This window comes from Petromyzon marinus, chromosome 5 (assembly GCF_048934315.1).
Source record: "Petromyzon marinus isolate PM22_M1 ecotype Great Lakes invasive population chromosome 5, UKy_Petmar_22M1.pri1.0, whole genome shotgun sequence".
Taxonomy (NCBI): Eukaryota; Metazoa; Chordata; class Hyperoartia; order Petromyzontiformes; family Petromyzontidae; genus Petromyzon; species Petromyzon marinus.
Window position 1 is genome coordinate 19696980 of NC_133671.1, and position 18902 is coordinate 19715881.

The 18902-nt window shown below is 55.8% G+C and overlaps 1 protein-coding gene across 2 annotated transcripts in view; it reads left to right on the forward strand.

Annotated features, from left to right (window-relative positions):
* SFSWAP (splicing factor SWAP) overlaps nt 1–15625 on the forward strand; it is a 54383-nt gene extending 38758 nt beyond the window's left edge. For both annotated transcript variants that reach the window (XM_032947308.2, XM_032947309.2), the window contains 6 exons: nt 6600–6856; nt 7160–7668; nt 8541–8630; nt 10503–10793; nt 11800–11869; nt 12947–15625. In XM_032947308.2, the coding sequence (XP_032803199.2) occupies nt 6600–6856; nt 7160–7668; nt 8541–8630; nt 10503–10793; nt 11800–11869; nt 12947–13015 (1286 nt within the window). In that variant the 3' untranslated portion in view covers nt 13016–15625. The remainder of the gene's footprint in view (nt 1–6599; nt 6857–7159; nt 7669–8540; nt 8631–10502; nt 10794–11799; nt 11870–12946) is intronic.
* Nucleotides 15626–18902: the final 3277 nt, after the last annotated feature.

Sequence of the window (18902 nt, forward strand, 5' to 3'; positions counted from 1 at the left end):
TGCTCGAATGGAGCCAAGGGTTATATACAGTGAGGGAAAAGTAACGATGGGAGGGAAATCACAAAGGCGAGCAGGATGCGTGCAGTGCACGACCGCATGCGATGGCGTACACCCAGTCAGCATTTGCTGACCGGGTGTATCGAGCAAATCAAAATGGTTGGTCAGACAGGTGGCCCACAGTCTAGACAGGAATTGGGTTAGCCTCAATCTAATGGCGCACGTTTCGGGCAACAGCTGCTCGGTAACTTGGGAGCACGTTCGCTGTAACTCACCTCGCTAGTCCTACCCTTGAGTCATCGGCCGTAATAAGCAGGCCCTGCCTTCCCTCCTTTCATGCCCCCCTTTCCGGGGGCCCTGGAATGATTTGGAGTGATGGTTAGTATTCATTAGTGCGGTTTCTGGCCCCGGTCCCTTTAAATGTTTAACAGTCTCTGCAGACACAGCCCTTGCTGTGTGTTCGTCATCAAAGGCAGTGCCGCGGAACGGGGTGTGGGGTAGCAGTTATTACGTGGTGGGTTTTTAGGCCCTTGATTGAGATGCCGTCTCTGAACCCCCCTCCATCCCCCCCACCCCCAACCACAACTCACGTCTGTAAATTATACATTTGCTCTTTTGCACTTCGTCCACAGTATAGCATTCACGCGCTCGGGGTTTTGAGCGTTGAAAACTTCTCTGCGCCCATAGAACGTGAATCGCGGGGGTTCAGCAGCGTTGGAATGTTCCCCCCCCCCCCTCCGCAGTGCCTGTTTACGCACTCGCCCTTGCTCGTGGTCTCGTGGTGTTCCCAGCCTGGCACAAGCGCTGTGGCGACGTCGCTTAGTTGCAAACGGCGCCCCTCCGCCCCTCACCGTAGTCGTGTGTGTGCGCGCGCGCGCATACACATTGGGCAAGCGGTGGCGGAGGAGTGAACGCAACCACGGTTGGAGTTCAAACTCCCAGCCACGGCTAACATCAGTGTCTCGGAAGTGTTACCAGAAGCAGTTGTGCGTAAAACACCCTCAGCGGTTGTGGGGAGGGGGCGGTGTGTTTGGGAAGACCAAGGCGGCCCGGGCGCACGCGAGGCGACAGCTACGACCCCCTTAAATAAGCCAGCGCTCGCCCCAGCCGTCTCTGAACGTCTCTGTTGGGGTGTGGTGGGGGGAGGGCGGGATCCCCACGAGGCGTTTCGCTCGTAGCCGCCGTGCGCTGCTCGCCGCCGGTGTGCGGATGAAAGGGGGGAGGGGGGGGGCTCTCGCCCGTGCCGCCCGTTCTTCCCAGGGCGGCGGTGGCGCTAACACCGCCGCGCTATATTTGGTCTCGTTATTAGGGTGCTCTCTGCACAGGGAACCGTACTTCCTCTCATTAATTACGCAGCTACCTGTCCTTGGCACTTTTTTTGATTTCCGTGCATTTGTTAATTACGGTCTTCTATAATTATAGCGGTTTATGGAAGGATTTGAAAAGTCAACCCGATGATAAATTATGTCATTAGAGTGAGTTAGTGTTGGCTAAAAATAAACGCTTATGTGGGACTGTGTATTCAACCCTGAAATCGCATATTGGTGTTTTTTTTCTCATTTCTTCGTCAAAAGAAGAATCTCTAAAACGCTGCGGCGACGGCAGCTTCTTCTTCGCAATTAATCCTTTTGGCAGCCCCCCCCCGCCTACCCCCCGTTACCTGACCTAAAATTGTAGTTCAGAGAAAAATGAGCGAGAAACGCTTCTCCTTCTTGAGTGCGTTCACTGGGAGTCGGCAAATAAGTGAAAGTCCTTCTTTAGCGTTCGCCGCGTAATTTTGCAATCGTCAACGATGCCAACAAATGTAATGGCCCCCACCCCCCAAGTCGTTTTGTTGAGGTCCTGAAGAAATATCCCGGCCCGTGCGAGCGCGGTAACATCATCCTCATCATATGCGGGCACGCGGGCACACACTGTTCACTCTCTGCGCCATTAGCACCACCAAGTACCTCGCACTAATGAGGTTATTTTTTTTTTCTCCCACCAAACAAAATATTTGTAATGCAAATAAATAGAAAGGCGTGCACGGCCGAGGAGGTCACGAGGTCAGCTGTTGATGCGCGCTTGCTCATTGCTCGCAGATTGTCGTCAGTGATTATAGCTGTGAGCGTTTGTTTACCCAGGAGAGGCTCGCCCGAGTCGTATTTCAGGAGGGGCTCCTGCTGCATTGGAATGTTTGGCCGATTCCACGAATGAGCCCGTTTGGGCTTTGTGCGGGTTTTTTGAAACCAGTTTGCGCGGAGAAAAAGGCTCGCCCGCGTGTACGTAGGGGATCACGCCAAAGGCTCCTGCGCTCATATGGGTGCTCCGCTTGGCTCTTGCGATGTTGCCGCTCGATCGTGCGTGTGGGTTGGACATTCTTGCGTCCTCGAGAGGCAGGTCCGCGTGTGATTTTCTCTTCTTCCTGCACTGCCTGCCACCGGCCGCAGTGGTATTTGTAACGTTCGGCAGGACCCTACGGGGTCGCGGAACGAGCTAAGGATAAAGCTTTTGAGGGCGGGGCTTTTAAGTGCGCGCCCGCCCGAGCCATCGTCGCCCTTCCACGTACCTCCCCCCCACCCCCACCCATCAGCCTCGCTCTTCTCGCAGCGAGTTGCAGACGAGGCCAAGCGCGCCTCGAGAAACGTGTGGCTTTAATCGCACGTCTATAGAGCCTCAAGCAAGCAAGAACACTACGTCTGTAATTTTTAGCGGCGGAATTGTCGACCTCCAAAGATGACGATGATGTCATCGTCAGCCGGGATGAATGCATCTTCCGGGACCCCTGGATGCGTCTCCTACGCCTCAGAAGGTGGAGGGATACCCAGAATTCCACTGCTTCCCCCCCCCCCCCCACTCCTTCATTAAGGTTTTTTTGGAGGGTTAGATCACGTAAATATAAAGTGTGTCGCTAAAGCCGCCAATCGCCTCCACACAGCCAATGAGTAAGGTTCGTCATGTAAACATTACGTGTTAATTAGTGACTACTTCAGCACACCGGTGTGTTGGAGAGTAAACTCATAACACTTACAATTCTAGTACCATGGCGTTCTGCTGGTGATGGCCATATTTGAGAAGAAATGCTCCTTCGTTGAGCCGTGGGCGTCCTATTAGGCTGCTCTTCATCCTTCGATTGAAGAGCTGACACACACACACACACGTCCTGTTTGTGTCCTTATCCTGGATTTTGGTGTTCTTACGCTGTCTCGTTGAGGAGTCCTCCACTCCGATTAGCGCGGTGTGAAAGAAGTTCAACACCGCTTGTGTTCTGTTCAGTGTCAAGACGTCTCCCCCTCACCACCCTCTTAATAATAACAATTATGACATTTATAACACGCCAAGTCAGCGTGGAGCCAAACTCAAGGCTGCTCGAAAGCCTGACCAAACAGATAGAGGCCTTTAGATGTTTCTTGGCTACGGTATGGTGCGATCGAAGTTCAACGTTCATACGTACGTACAAGCGTGATGGTCTGGGGGGGGCGGCGACTGCCACTTTTATCGTCCCCGCGGGACAATACTAATTTTTCTGAACGTTCAAAATAACATCGGGCCACTTCTCTGCGGCGTGGACTAGATAAACGAAGTATTTGCAAGGTGCAAAACGTCGCCTTTCTCGCGAGATGAAAGTGTTCTGAAATTGGATCGGATGCGAGGCAAATGTTCACGTCGGTTATTACATGTTTCTGTTGCTTGCATTTGAATATCTATGCCTGTGCGCACCACCGCCACCACTCCCTACAGACACTGACGAACGCGCACGCACACGCACTCGCGCAGCCGCACCGTCAATATCACCGTCCTCCGCTGCCTTTGTTGTGCCGCTCCGCAGGCGTGTGGGATGCTGCGTTCTAACGTGATGCCGTTAATCATTTATTTGCCACTTCCCACTGCACTCGGACCACCTCGCTGCGTTTTTAAATGCACGGTGCGTTTTGACTTAATATTAAGGGCGGGGGGGGGGGGGTGTTCCCTTTGTCAATTTTTTATTGATAGAGCCCACAGGGGACTTGACTGATGAGCTTTCCCTTTCATACGGATTCATCTTCCGCCGAGCTCCGAATGTGCTGTGGGCGTCCTATTAGGCTGCGTTTTTCTCTTCGGGAGGACGTGTGCAGCAGGACGTGTGCAGCACAAAAGTGTGCATCCCAACCCCCCCCCCCCCCCCCCCCCCGTCGTCGTGTGTCTCTCTGTCTCTCCAAAAGGATTTTGGAGAGCAGATACGTTGGCCAGCATCTCCACTTGCCCTGTTGGCGTTGCTTTGTTTTGTTTTGCCAAACGGGGGTGGGGGGTGCCCGATGACCGGACGCGTTTGAAGGAAAACATTAGCGCCTTCATCGAGAAGCATGAAAAGCCCTCCTAGACATACAGAGCGGGGGTGGGGGGGGGTGGCGAATCGAGGGGTGGCTAAAGGCGTTGACTTACGCGGCTTGTGTTTGCCTGTTGACGCGGGGGGGCTCCCGTTGCCGTTCATACGCGAAGCCGCTACCTCCTTACGATGGATAGCTCGTGCTGCGGCTCGTTGGAGTTGATATTTTGTATTTTGACTATTTTACTATTTGTTTTTTTTTTTACCAGGTAAGGGCCCGCTGAGCTGTATAGCTCTTTTTTTCAGAAGCAACTTGGCCATCGTAAAGGGATAGCTCAATCGAGTGGCTTATCATCACGTGGAAATTTATAGCGGCCAAATACTCCAAAAACGCGTGATGTCGATGTGAAGTTGCCGGAGAAAAATGCACGCGACCACGAGGAGAAGACGCAACCTGCAAATACGCAGGTGTCAGGGTCAGGATTGAACCCACGACCTCTTGTACATTAGGCGAGGTAGTTTTCATCTCGCCACCGTGGCAAGCGATGACTTAGAGAAGGGAACAGAGTTGGTCATTTGGTTATCGTGGACTGTGGTTTCCTGCACAAGGTTTGTGCTTGTAACGGATAACGTCTGGGAGCCTCACAATTTGCATAGACGTTGCTGATTCATCATTGTTATCATGAACAGCAACAGCACCAGCAGAGCAGCAGTAATGATCTATCCATGACTGGATGTGCCCTCGCCTTGCTTCCACTTCTCACGGTCTCGGCACTGCACCGATCCGTCCAGCTCCTGCACCGCCACCGGCCATCGTCCCTTCCAGCCTGTGACCTATCCTGCCCAAGCCCCCCGCTAACTTTCCTTGACGGTCAGCATGGAGAGAGAGGTCGCATGCGATTGAATTTCCAGTGGGAAAAACTCGCGCAGCGTTGATCGGGCCAACTGCAGCCGAAACTTTTTTTCTATTTGCTGAAGAATACGATAATCTTCGGCCTGATTTCAGATTATTTGAAAAAAAAAGAGTGGTGGGGGTGCTGACCACGTGTGTTCTGTGGCACCTGGTGTGAGCGATGGAGGAGGGGCAGGGTGTCTGGTTCTGTAACCGGACTCAGGCAGGCCACCGGGACTCGTGCCGTCACAGATGGCCACGTCGAGTGATTGATATTGTCGAGAAATCTGGCAGGACGGGGGGCTGGCGGCGGTGTGCAGACGTAGCACGCTCACCATCCTTTGTTTCACGATAGCTTTGTAGCGGATGTACGCAACTCTGACTGTTGCCTGATGAGGCTGTTTGTAATTGCTGGAGACGCGTCAAAGGTACTCGATTTGTAAAGGTTGTGGGTTTTACTCTTCCAACACACCGGTGTGCTGAACTAGTAATGAAATCGTCACGTTTTGTGTACATGATTATCCACGCTAATGACAGAGAGGAGGGCCGCAAATTCATTCAAAATCGTGGATAATCCAAAAATATCAATTTTCCGTGTATCCCGATGCCAAAAAACGCTAATCTATGCATAAATGATGTTTAAGTTAGGAAAATTTAGTTTGCTAATGAACAAAACAAACATTTGTAGTAGAGAATGGACTGTGCTCACTGATTACACTTCCCTGGTCCTGCGCAGAAGACTCCCACCCACAGAGTGGATGACAGCAGAGCCACGCCAATCAACATTAATAAAACTCTGCCAACTGTTGTAAAGATATGGCAACTACTGTACTGTTGAGGCGATCACATGGATTTGGGATCAACCGGAGCAACATATTTGTTCAGTTTAAGCACTCTGTGACTGATGTGAGCCTCCTGTCTATTTTCCTGTCACATGGCACATTTGGTTTGCCATATAAACATGCCAAGGTTCATCGATTGATTACAGTTGATTCTTAAACTTGCGGCACACACGGCGAATCACGCGTGTGGAGCCCTGTGAGTGTCCATTTCGTGTGTATCGTGTGCGACTGGTTCACATGACCCCCTGCAACCAATTAGGACGCTGCACGTGTTTATCGGTGTTAAATAAAACAATAATCGATTATGGAATAAATTCAGGACCCGGAATCATTTGGCTTGTGGTCGTAGGGAGTTAGTGGGAGGTGGTGGGTGCGGGGGGAGGGGAAGGATTGGTTCAGACACGCAACGGTACACTGATAGCTGCAGTCTTCGAAGGGAAACGACTTCATGCCGTGACACGAAGCTGATAGCGCGATTCAAAAATAATTGGGCACAAAAAAATGTAATTGGGGCCTAAAAAAAAACTCCTCCGCTTTGCCTTCCCTCCACCGCCTCCTCCGCCCCATCCCCCCCCACGCCCAGCCAAGCAGCGCCTGGAGGACCGTCTGTCGGCAGCGGCGCGTGAGAAACTTGCGCAGGCCGCCAAGGAGTCGAAGGAGCGGCAGGCGCAGGCGGAGCGCGAGCGCCAGCAGGGCCTCCTGCTGGCGGCGTTGGTGGCGGCGCCGGCTGCGTCGGCGCGGGACGAGCGCGAGCGAATGCTCCAGGCCGAGAGGAGACGCAAGGCTGAGCTCTTCCTCCAGAAGCTGCGGCACCCCGGGGACGCGGGCGGCTCCGCCAAGGTGCGTGCGCGTGGCGTCGCTGTCACTGACGTTTTTGTCGCCGTCGTCATCTTACTCGTCGTTGACGTAGTCATTGTGATTATCGTCGTTACCATTGTCGGCATCATAATCGTCATTACCATTGTCATCGTGGTCACCATCGTTGCCATCCATCGCATCGTGACGGCCCGTTGAATTGCTTACCCAGGCGCGAGGGGGGCGACTCATTATAGACGCCTTGTGGGAAGGAACTTCTGGCGCTGAGAAGGTTTAGCAGCACTTGACCCTCGCCACACCAAACCTCAGCGCTCTCTTCTTCACCAGATGGAGACGGTGGCAGCGGGAGAGGTGCCGCCGGTGTTGGTCACACCGGCGGCATCGGCACTGGCGGCTGCGGCGGCGGCCGCGGCGGCTGCAGCGGCGGTCGCGGCGGCCGCGGCGGCCGCGGCGGCAACGGCGGCAACAACGGCGGCGGCGACGGCGGCGCCGGTACCACCGGCACCATCCCCTGCGCCGGACGAACCTCCGGAATCAAAGAAGGCGCGGCACTCGGGGAAGGAGAAGAAGAAGGAGAAAGAAGAGGATGAGGAGGAGAGGAAGAGGAGGAGGTCACGCGAGAGGAGCCGCTCGCCGCGTCACGAGCGCGGCGCCCCGAGGGACAAGGGGGGGGCGCGCAAGAAGAAGAGCTCGCGCGACAAGAAGAAGGCGAAGAGGTCAAAGCGCGAGCGGAGGTCCCGCTCGCGCTCGGCTCCCCGCTCGCGCTCCCGCCCGCGCTCGAGCTCGCGCTCCAAGCAGCCGCTGCCCAGCGCGTACAAGTCAGCGCGGCGCTCACGGTAAGCAGAGTCAAGAGCTGAAGGGGGGTGGGGGGTGCCGCTTTGGCGAGATGTTAACTACCTCGCCTGGTGTACAAAAAGAGGTCGTGGTTTTTCGATCCCGGTATTGACTAGGCCTGTATATTTGGAGTTTGCGTGTCTCTCTCTCCCTGTGGTCGTGTGATATAAGCCACTTCGTTGAGCTATAATTTGTGATAGCCAGGTCGCTTCTGAAAAATAACTGTATAGCTCAGTGGATCTTACCTGGTGAAATAAAAAGTTTATTTTATTTTAGTTGGTTTGAACGTGCGTGTCGTATGCGGTGGGGGGGGGGGGGGGGGTTAGGCTTAGAAGCGACGCTCGCAACATTGGCCGGAGTGCCGGGCATCTGCCAGTCATCTCGGTCAGGTAATCCATTCCACCTGGGACCGTGTCCCCGTGACCGCCTGCCATGTGGCAAGCCTTCGAGATTTCACATAGCAGCCTCAAAGTGCAGCTAGTCTGGTATAAGCGCTGTGGTTACATCGCCATCACTTAGCTGCTGCCGCTGTTGTTGTTGTCGCGGCTGTTGCGTGTTAAATTGGGCCAGTCGGAAATCATTGCTTCCTACCCACGTAATTAGACAAATGTGTTTTGTGGGTGTGAAGAGTCACTTTTAAACAACAAAACGATTAAACGTTCCACGTCTCGTCATCGTCGGCCACGGTAAATTCTGCTGCTGGATGAAGGCCCTCCGCAAGCCTCCGCCGTCCGTCGCGGTCTTGAGACGCAGCGGTCCCTCTCCGTCTCGTGCCTGGTTTCTTGGCTCCATCTCCGCAAGTGAAACGCCCTCTCGGGTGCGGCGTGGTTCTCTCGAGCCTCTTGATTTGGCAAATCTCTGTTGTCGGCCGCAGGTCCCGGTCGCGGTCCGTGGAGCAGCGGAAGGAGGACACCCTGCCGAGTGCCTACCGCGTGTCCACCAGCCCCGTCCGGAGCACGCGGAGGTGGGGCAGCCATTATCCATCTCCCCTATCTCTCTGTCTCCACTCTCTCTCTCCCAACTGCTCTGTCTCTCCTTCCCCACTTTCTCCACTCTCTCCCCCCATCTCCCCGGTCTCCACCTCTCTCCACCCTCTCGATATCCGCTCACTACCAATAACAGTGGGGAATATTTGAACTGGGCTTGGCCCTCCCCTGGGTTGCCTCGGCCTCAAATGAGTACCTAGTGCGGTGTGTAAATATCGCCACGAGGGAGACAAAGGCGGTTGGGCGTGATGCTGGCCACCCCCTCTTGTGCCATGCCGGCCTTCATAGGTGATCGCTAACAGCACTTGCTCCTATAGTCTGTTAAGGCTGTATGGGGCATCTTTATATTTGGAGCCCAGGTGTGTGTCTGTGTCTGAGAGCCCGTTGTGTGTGTGTGTGGGAGCCCTGGTGTGTGTGTGTGTGTCTGGGAGCCCGGTGTGTGTGTGTCTGGGAGCCGTGTGTGTGTGTGTGTCTGGGAGCCCGGTGTGTGTGTGTGTGTCTGGGAGCCGTGTGTGTGTGTGTCTGGGAGCCCGGTGTGTGTGTGTGTGTCTGGGAGCCCGGTGTGTGTGTGTGTCTGGGAGCTCGGTGTGTGTGTGTGTGTCTGGGAGCCGTGTGTGTGTGTGTCTGGGAGCCCTGGTGTGTGTGTGTCTGAGAGCCCGGTGTGTGTGTGTCTGGGAGCCCGGTGTGTGTGTGTCTGGGAGCCTTGGTGTGTGTGTGTGTGTTTGGGAGCCCGGTGTGTGTGTGTGTCTGGGAGCCCGGTGTGTGTGTGTGTCTGGGAGCCGTGGTGTATGTGTGTGTCTGGGATTCCTAGTGTGTGTGTGTCTGGGAGCCCTGGTGTGTGTGTGTCTGGGAGCCCTGGTGTGTGGGTGTGTCTGGGAGCCCTGGTGTGTGTGTGTCTGGGAGCCCTGGTGTGTGTGTGTGTCTGGAAGCCCTGGTGTGTGTGTGTGTGTCTGGAAGCCCTGGTGTGTGTGTCTGGAAGCCCTGGTGTGTGTGTGTGTGTGTCTGGAAGCCCTGGTGTGTGTGTGTGTCTGGGAGCCCTGGTGTGTGTCTGGGAGCGCGGTGTGTGTGTGTGTGTGTCTGGAAGCCCTGGTGTGTGTGTGTGTCTGGGAGCCCTGGTGTGTGTGTGTGTCTGGGAGCCCTGGTGTGTGTGTGTGTGTCTGGGAGCCCTGGTGTGTGTGTGTGTGTCTGGGAGCCCTGGTGTGTGTGTGTGTGTGTCTGGAAGCCCTGGTGTGTGTGTGTGTCTGGAAGCCCTGGTGTGTGTGTGTGTCTGGGAGCCCTGGTGTGTGTGTGTGTCTGGGAGCCCTGGTGTGTGTGTGTGTGTCTGGGAGCCCTGGTGTGTGTGTGTGTGTCTGGGAGCCCTGGTGTGTGTGTGTGTGTGTCTGGAAGCCCTGGTGTGTGTGTGTGTCTGGAAGCCCTGGTGTGTGTGTGTGTCTGGGAGCCCTGGTGTGTGTCTGGGAGCGCGGTGTGTGTGTGTGTGTCTGGAAGCCCTGGTGTGTGTCTGGGAGCGCGGTGTGTGTGTGTGTCTGGAAGCCCTGGTGTGTGTGTGTGTGTGTCTGGAAGCCCTGGTGTGTGTGTGTGTCTGGGAGCCCTGGTGTGTGTCTGGGAACCCGGTGTGTGTGTGTGTGTCTGGGAGCCCTGGTGTGTGTGTGTGTCTGGGAGCCCTGGTGTGTGTCTGGGAGCGCGGTGTGTGTGTGTGTGTCTGGAAGCCCTGGTGTGTGTCTGGGAGCCCTGGTGTGTGGCTTTTGCGCTCGCGGGCTCGGAAGAGACGCGTCACCCGCGTGTCCGCTCGCTCCCCCCACCACCCCACCACCCCCCACCACCCCCCAACCGCCCTCCACGCCGCCTGCCAGGTCGCCCAAGGAGCACAAGCGGAAGAGGTCGCCCAGGGCGGAGGGGGAGGACGACGTCCACCGCAGGAAGAAGCATCCCCAGCCTCACCCGAAGCGCCACGCGCGGCCCTCGCACGCGCCCAACGCCGGCGGGGGGGCGGAGCCCTCCTCCTCTTCCACCTCCTCCTCGAGGAAGAAGAAGCGCGACCACTCGCACTCGGTGGAGCCCGACGCGTCCCAGCCCAGCGACGCGAGCAACTCCTCCGCCGTCGCCGCCACCACCACCACCACGCGCACGCACGGGCACGCCACGTACGTCGCCAGCTGATGGAGGCAGTGGAGTTGGCGTTATTGATTTGGTGGTAATGGTGGCGGTGGCCATGATGGGTGGTGGTGATGTTTGGCGGTGGTGGTGATGGTTGTGATGGTGGCAGTGGCGCGGTGGTGATGATGGGTGGTGATAGTTGTGGAGCTGGTGGTGGTAATGGTGGTTGTGGTGGTGAAAGTGACGGCGATGGAGGTGTTGTTGATGTGGTTGTGGGGTGGTAGTGGTAATGGGTTGGGATAGCACGGTTAGAGACGTCTCGTCCAGAAGTGGGGACCTGTACTAAAACCGACTTGGAGAGAGATGGGTTTAGGTAGGGATGCGGAGATATGGAAAGAGACAGAGGGAGAGAGGAATACAGAAATAAGACGTGGAGAGAGAGACAAAGAGAGCAACATATACCGAGAGAGAAGCTCAGATATGTCGAGAGACAGACACGGTGATAGATATTGGAGAGAGACACGCACACACACAGACAGGCAGAAGGACAGCGGGGGTGGGGAATGCCTGTCTGAGAGCGACATAGACATGGATCTGGAACGACATGGAGAGTGACAGAGGTACGTGCCGCGACAAGAGCGTCACAAAGCGAGACACGAGCGGACTTGCAGAGCGATATGACAAGTGGTGCGCGGAGACACGCACGGGTGCAAGACAAACCGAGACGCACACAGAGGCGGAGAAAGAGAGCGCGAGTTTAGAGGGAGAGAGCGACGGGGAGAGAGATGTGGGGGGGCTCGCGCGTCGCCGCTGTGCTGCGGTTTTCAAGCATCGCGTATCTGTGTTGACTGCGAATCGCTTGGGGGATGCGCTGCAACACTTTTGTATGTGGTTTATTAGCTTGCGGCTTGAAGGCATGTGCACGCCACGGTCATTAATCAAGGGTCATTTAATTTTAACCGAGCACTTCACTAAAGCTTTGCCCCATTTCTTTTTTTTATCTTTTCTTTTTTTTGGTACGTTCGCTAACTCACTCGCTCGCTTCGTTAACAGGCCTCTGGTTCCGGAGAAGGACGGCACCGCCTCTCCGACTCTCTCCGCGGTTCAAGTCAAAATCACTCAGGTGGGAATCGCGCTCTCGGGCGCGGGGATTCCGAGCCGACCCGTCGGCCAATCTGTCGTCGAGTCGCTTACTTTGACGGAGTTGGACGAGAGAGCCCGTCCGGGCGTTAAACATATTTTTGGCACGCCGCCACCACCACCACCACTGCGGATGTTGTGGAGCTCAACAAAGCCCTTCGCGAGCGCCGCCGGTTCTCGTGTAACGCGCGAGCGTGTGTTGAGGGCGGGGGCCGATTGGCGCGCGAGGTTACGGAAGACGTGGATCGCGATCGGAGGGTCACAAGTTCAGATCCCACTTGGCAGGCTCGTTCAGCTTTTGATCCCCCCTCCCCCCAAATTCGTGAGAAGCCGCCAATCATTGTTCCGTGAAATGAATCGCCCCCCACCCCGTCCCCTCTGTCGGATGATGAGTACGCCATGCTCGTGTGAGCAGGGTAACCGTGACTTAGGCTGCAAGCTGGCCAGTAGATGGCACTACAGCAAAGGGCTTCGTGAACCCATCCGTGCGGGCCACTAAGTGTTGTCTCCTCTCTTGCTTGGGTTTTCTCCAGGTGCTTTGGTTTTCCTCCCACGAGCAAGTAATTTTGTCAGCTCTTTATCAATCGACTGCTGCATGAATGCCTCCCCCATACTGGGTTCGTCGTGGGGATTGTTTGAACAACGATACTTCACCGCTCCGTTCGTTGCAGGTTGGCGGAGGAGGGCCCCTCGGAATGTTTCACATTTGATTCGCCACTGATGTTAGCCGTGTGCAGGAATCGAACTCGGGTTGGCCCGGTTGAATCGCTCTCCAAACGCAGTTGGCCAAATCTCCCAGTGCAGGGAACCTGCTGAAGACGAGCTTTTAGACTCGGCGACGCTTTCCAGAATAAATAAATGACCCATCATCGATTGTTAAACGTCCAGTCTGACAGCACAGGATGTGGTGGAGCTTTGCTCAACGTTTGTCTGCTAGGGGGTGGGGGTGGCGCGGGGTGGGGAGGGTGAGGTGGGGTGGGGGGAGATGGGGGTGCTCGTGTTTTGAGACCGTGGGGGTGGTGGTGGTGATGGCTCCTCTTCCCGCGCGCGTGTGCTGCAGGATATCATGGCGCGAGTGAAGGCGATGCTGGCCGCTGAGAAGGAGCTCCCTTCGCCCTCGCCCAGCTGAGAACAACAACAACGGCACAACGCCGCAAGCCACTGCACAAAACATGACGGCGTATCGCCGTTTCGTTCATTAAATCGTCACAAGAGTTGAACTTTTTCGCCAAACGGTGTTGTGTTTTTTTTGCACCCCCCCCCACACGGCCGTTTTGTTTTTAATGCCACGCAGCGAGGCCAGGTGTGGCGTATGTCCGTATGTTGAACTTCTTGCGTAGCCAACCCGTACTAATCGGAGGTGCGGGGGAAGGGCAACAAACCGAATTAATATCCGCAGCGTTAATGTGCCGCGGAATTAATTTTTTGGTTTTGCTTCTCCGTTAAATAAAGCAGGCCGAGGTTATTTGTTCGCGCTACAGGGCTGGTAAATTTAAGGAAAAGGGATAACGCTAGCAGCGTCGTACGATCGACCTGTCTCCGGGATGGTCTTCCGAGAGACCTGTCCTGTTGTTCCCCCCCACCCCACAAGCTGTACGGAGAGGAACACGTGCGAGGCACCACCAGGCTTCCCGTTACCACATCTGGCCTCCTAGAAGCCATATTACCACATTACGTTGGCGGACATCTGCCGATGAGTTTTCTTTCTTGTAAATAAGTAGTATCCCTTTCGTTAAAGAAAAAAAGGTTCAACTTGTCTTAACAGTTATTTTTTTTGTTACGAAATGAATTTTAAAGGAACAAAGTTTGTGACAGTTTCTCCTTTGTTCAATCGCTGGTGACCCGTTAACCGGCTATTCTGATTGCCCTTGTAAATAAATAGAAATGAACGTGCGGATCTAGTCGCCTGCATTTGGTGGAATAAAGTTTGTGGCTTGTCTTTTTTTGAACGAATGCCATTTTAACTCCCGTCGGTCGCGTTTTGTCGCTAGGACGCATGCAACGATTCACGCGCCCCCTTCTCTCGCTGTCGCAATTCTGTGAATTGTCAACGATTCGGGGGGGGGGGGGGGGGTCCGTGGTTGCTGCAATCGAGACTTTGATCGTCAGCCGTTGGGGGCCCGTGCGGTGCGCCCCTCTTTGAGTAGCTGCTGCACGGGGGGGGGGGGGGGGGGGTCACGTGAACTCGCCGGCCGACGATTCGACGCGCGTCGAGAGAGCCGAGCTGTCGAATAATTGTAACGGGGAGCATGGCCTGTTTGGCGCGTTGAAGGCGAGACGGTTTCCTTGGATTCATCACGGGGAGGGGCCTCATGCTGGATGTAGCAGAGAGAGGAAATCGAGATGTGAAGGTGGTGGTGGCGTTGGTGGCATCGACAGCATTTGTCCAGTTGACCACTTGAACTTCACGTCAGGTCGAATGCACTGCCTACAAAGGGGCGTTTGCACACTTTTGGACTTTTCACAGTTTTTTTGGGGGGGGAATTTTTCAACAATTTAAATTCTTTGCACTGTGGGTGTTTCGAGGGTACCAACTCTGATTGCTTTTTTTCCTTTCCCGTGCACGTCTCTTTGAGGAAACATCCCAACAGTCTGACCCATGTTCAGCCTAACAAGCTCAGGATGTTGCTATCGTGCCGCACTCTTATCCCATCCCGAGCGCCCGTCGGCACCGTCAGGAACCTTCCTGCGTGCCTCGTCTGGCGGATAGTTTCCCGAGAGGCCCCAAGTGAGTGCGCGCGCGAAATTAAACGCCTGCGACCTCGAGCGACCGAGCCGTCGCCGTCAAACCGAACTCCGCGCGCCAACGAAGTTTAACCTGGAGGAGCCCCCGAAGTTCAACCGGCGGGGGAACGTCAGCGTTGCTGGTGTAGTGACCGAAGCCGCCAGACCCCCCCCCTCCCTCCTCCCAGTGCAATCCCCTGATGCGTGCGTTGGCTTGGAACTGACCTTGTTAACCTTTGACCCTGTCTGTATTATTACCCCCATGCTCCCCATCACTGCGGAACCCACCATCACGGGTTCTCGCCCGTTCCACGCATTGGAAGTCGCTGCACCGTGATGTATGGAGCACCGAATCAAGTTGAAATAAATTGCTGTCGGTGTTACATGGGATAAAATATACTATTCCCTCCCCCATATTGCTGGGGCGAGTGCTGTTAGCGAGCACCCGTTAAGGTCGGAAAAGGGCACGAGTGGGGGTTGTTTGCCGGCACCACGCCGAGCCACTTTTCCCCCACCTCCCCAGTGCCGACGATTACACACTGTGCCAGGTACTCGTTTAAGGCCGACTCGACCTAGGGGAGGCTAAAAGAAACCAGTTCAGATATCCAGTCGCCGCTGACGCGAGCCATGGCCTAGGATCGAACTCTGGAAGCTGGGTCCGTAGGACGGTGCTCAAACCGCTGCACCACCGAGGGGATATACTGGGTTAGGCACACACCAAGTTCCCGACTAGGAGAAGCAGTGCTCTCTTCATCGCGGTGAGGGGTGCGGGGGTGCGGAATGTGTTGAACAATAATCCGGCGCGTGCAATGGTGCAACGACGTAATTTGAATTGGCGCGGGGAATATTGGGAAAGCTGGGAGAAAGAAGAGCGCCTGGCCTCGGGCTAAGCATCCCAAGGGGAGTCCACTCGCGCGCAGAGATGGTGTGTGTGTGTGCTCGCGCGCGTCTAGCGTTAAACTTTAACTGATGCTTCCGAACTTGTCCAAATAAACTTGTTTCAAAATGAAATGGAGGACTGCGACGTGTTCGGCCCTTGTTTATTATTAAGAGCCTCTCCTGTACGGAGAGGACTGGCTGGCGACTCCCCCCCCACCCCCCCTGCTGTGTCTGTGCGAGGTTGGCCTGGTGGTCGTGGTCCAGCCGTCGGAGAGTACCCGGCGGGAATTCAGTGGGACCATCCTGTTTGCTGCGGCCTCCACACCACCTTCCATTCACAGCACCTCACCTGGGGGTGGGCCCCACGTCGCAGTTGCGTCTCCCCCCCACCCCCCACACGGCACGTCCGAGAGCGACGTCGCTTGTTCGAAAATCCAGTTGCGTGTTTTAGTTTTTCTGGTGCAGCGAAGATGGACCTCGAATCAGTCGCAGACGATCGCGCAAAATATCTCGAGGGACCCGTGCAGCGTGGTCCGTCTCGGCTGAATTTGGCAAAATTCCACCTCCCGATTTAAGGGGAGAAAACAAATGAGTTTGTTTTGGCATGCGATAAACACTTCTCGCACGGCATATAAAACTATAACCCAAGTACAGCATGAGAATAAGTTGCGTGGTGTTTATGTGTGTGGGGGCGGGGGGGGGGCCTGGGCCTCCCCTAGGTCAACTCGACCTCAAATGAGTACCTGGTGTGATGTGTGAGCATCGCCACTGGGGAGACAAAGGCGGCCGGACGTTGTGTTGGCCACTCACCCCCTCGTGTGCCGTACCGGCCTTCATAGGTGCTCGCTAACAGCACTTGCCACAAAAGTCTGTTAAGGCTAGACGGGGGATATTTGTCTTTGGGATCTGTGACAGCGGTGCACCGCTCGCTGCAGATTTCTGAATTGAGACGTCTTCGTGTCACAAGGATGTAAGTTGAACTTCTTTCGCACCGTACGTAACCAACCGTGCTCATCGGAGGTGCGGGGCGCGGGGGAGGGAGGACGACCAAACACAAAGCGGTTCTAGAGAAATTACTTTTCAATGAAGTCGATGGTCGCAATCCAGCAAACGAAACGACCGCACGCAAACAAATCCATCGCGTGACAAATCCTCAAGCGTTCTCCCGAGTGCAATAGGAGTGCGATTGAAGAGGGGGTGGGGGCGGTGGGTTAGAGCCGCAGATCACGTCGAAATGAAATCAGTCGCGAAGAAAAATCCACGCGCAACGCGCATGGATTATACGAGTCGCTCCGATAGGCGTTCGTCTTCATCGGTGCGGTATTGGATAAAGCGGTCGGGAAGGCGATGAGGAGTGAAATGCCCTTTTCATGTTTTCAAATCGTCCTTTCGTGCTCCGGGTACGTTCGTCTCCCGAGAGAACATTTTCGGGCAAACCCTTTCAAGCACGTGGCCCGGTGCTCGATCGTGCCAAGCAAGGCCCATAAAAAACACACCGTTCGCGACACGACGAGGTGACGCCGCTAAATTTTCACTCGCAATCGGATCGTGCGGTGTTTTTAAACCACGGCGAGGATTGCTTACGCGCCCCGCCGTTGCCGACTCCCGCGACTCGTAAACAACAGCTGAGAGCCACGGTGGTTACATCGCTGGATAATTGGAAGTGGGGGCGGGGGTTGGTGGTGGGGGAACTTATATTTTAAAACTTCACTGTTTACAGTTGCGCTGTCTCGTGCGCTCGAGAAATTACAGACATTGGCTGTCCAACTTTGAAAAATTCTTGGAAACTAGTTCCCCCCCCCCTTACACATCCCTTTAAAAAAAAAATCGAGGGCGTCCGTGAGGTTATAAATCCACGTTCCCCCCCTCGCCCGCCCGCCCGCCCACCCAACTCCTGGAGATAAACGCTGACGTTTCATTTTATCATAGCAGGGGTAGAACAATGCCGAAAGAGTAAACCCGCCCAATGTGTGCGTATGCTCATCAAAACAACGCGAGCGCATGCCACGCACAACCCCCAACACGAGGAGGCCGGCAGGGAGCCCCGTGCCGATTGTCTTTGTTGAGGCCTGCCATTGTCAGGGCCCATCTTGCGATAAGCCCATCGTCGTCGTCGACAGCCGTGGTCAATCCACTGCTGGATGTGGAAGGCCTTCCCTAAAGACCACCAGCCACCCTTTCTCGCGACGCTGCGGTGTGATAAATGCACCCAGCGCGCACTAAAAACAAACTTGACTCGTCCGTCATTCCGTCTCCTCGGGTTTGACGTGATAATCCCACGACTTGTACATGCAAGTAGTATATTTAAAATATATATATACCAGTTGGCTTGCCGTCTCGTCTGCGGCACTTATTTGATTATTTTACTCTTACGTTACCTTAAATCAGGGGTCGCCAACCTGCGGCTCTCTAAAAAAGACTCCGTGACGGAATTCGAACAAAAAAAGTATCCTCTCGTTACTTCGCTCGCCGAACCCCCCCCCCCCCCCCGTCGAGTCATTACAACATCGACGTGGGAATTCAACCTCTGCGGAACCCATCCCCTCCTCAATCCTATTCGGGCCCCGTCGTCTCTTGCTCCTCATTCGGCTCTGCGCCTTTCCCTTACCAGGGCCGCCCCTTCCTCTGTAGGGCCCTCGCCTCTCTCGACGTGGACAACTCTCCCCTTCCTCCCGGCGCCACGTGGTGGGTTGGTTGGCTTTGGGTTGTGGTGGAGTTTGAGGGTTGGGGGGCGGTGTTGTGAAAGGCGATTGGGGTGGAGTGGCGGCAGGAGGTAGGGGTGGGTGGGTGGGGGCAGGAGGTAGGGGTGGGTGGGGGCAGGAGGTAGGGGTGGGTGGGGGCAGGAGGTAGGGGTGGGTGGGTGGGGGCAGGAGGTAGGGGTGGGTGGGGGCAGAGGGTAGGGGTGGGTGGGTGGGGGCAGGAGGTAGGGGTGGGTGGGGGCAGGAGGTAGGGGTGGGTGGGGGCAGGAGGTAGGGGTGGGTGGGTGGGGGCAGGAGGTAGGGGTGGGTGGGGGCAGAGGGTAGGGGTGGGTGGGTGGGGGCAGGAGGTAGGGGTGGGTGGGTGGGGGCAGGAGGTAGGGGTGGGTGGGTGGGGGCAGGAGGGAAGGGTGGGTGGGTGGGGACAGGAGGTATGGGTGGGTGGGTGGTGGCAAGAGGTAGGGGTGGGTGGGTGGCGGCAGTAGATAGGGGCGAGTGGGTGGGTGGCAGCAGAGGGTAGGGGTGGGTGGGTGGCGGCAGGAGATAGGGGCGAGTGGGTGGGTGGCGGCAGGAGGTATAGGTGGGTGGGTGCCGGCAGGAGCTAGGGGCGAGTCTGCTTCTCGGGATGCTCCTGCCTCCACCGAGATGTTTTGGCCATCTCTTGAGACTCACGTGGCCGTGCAATTGATTCCCACGTGTTGTTGTTGTCACTGCTGC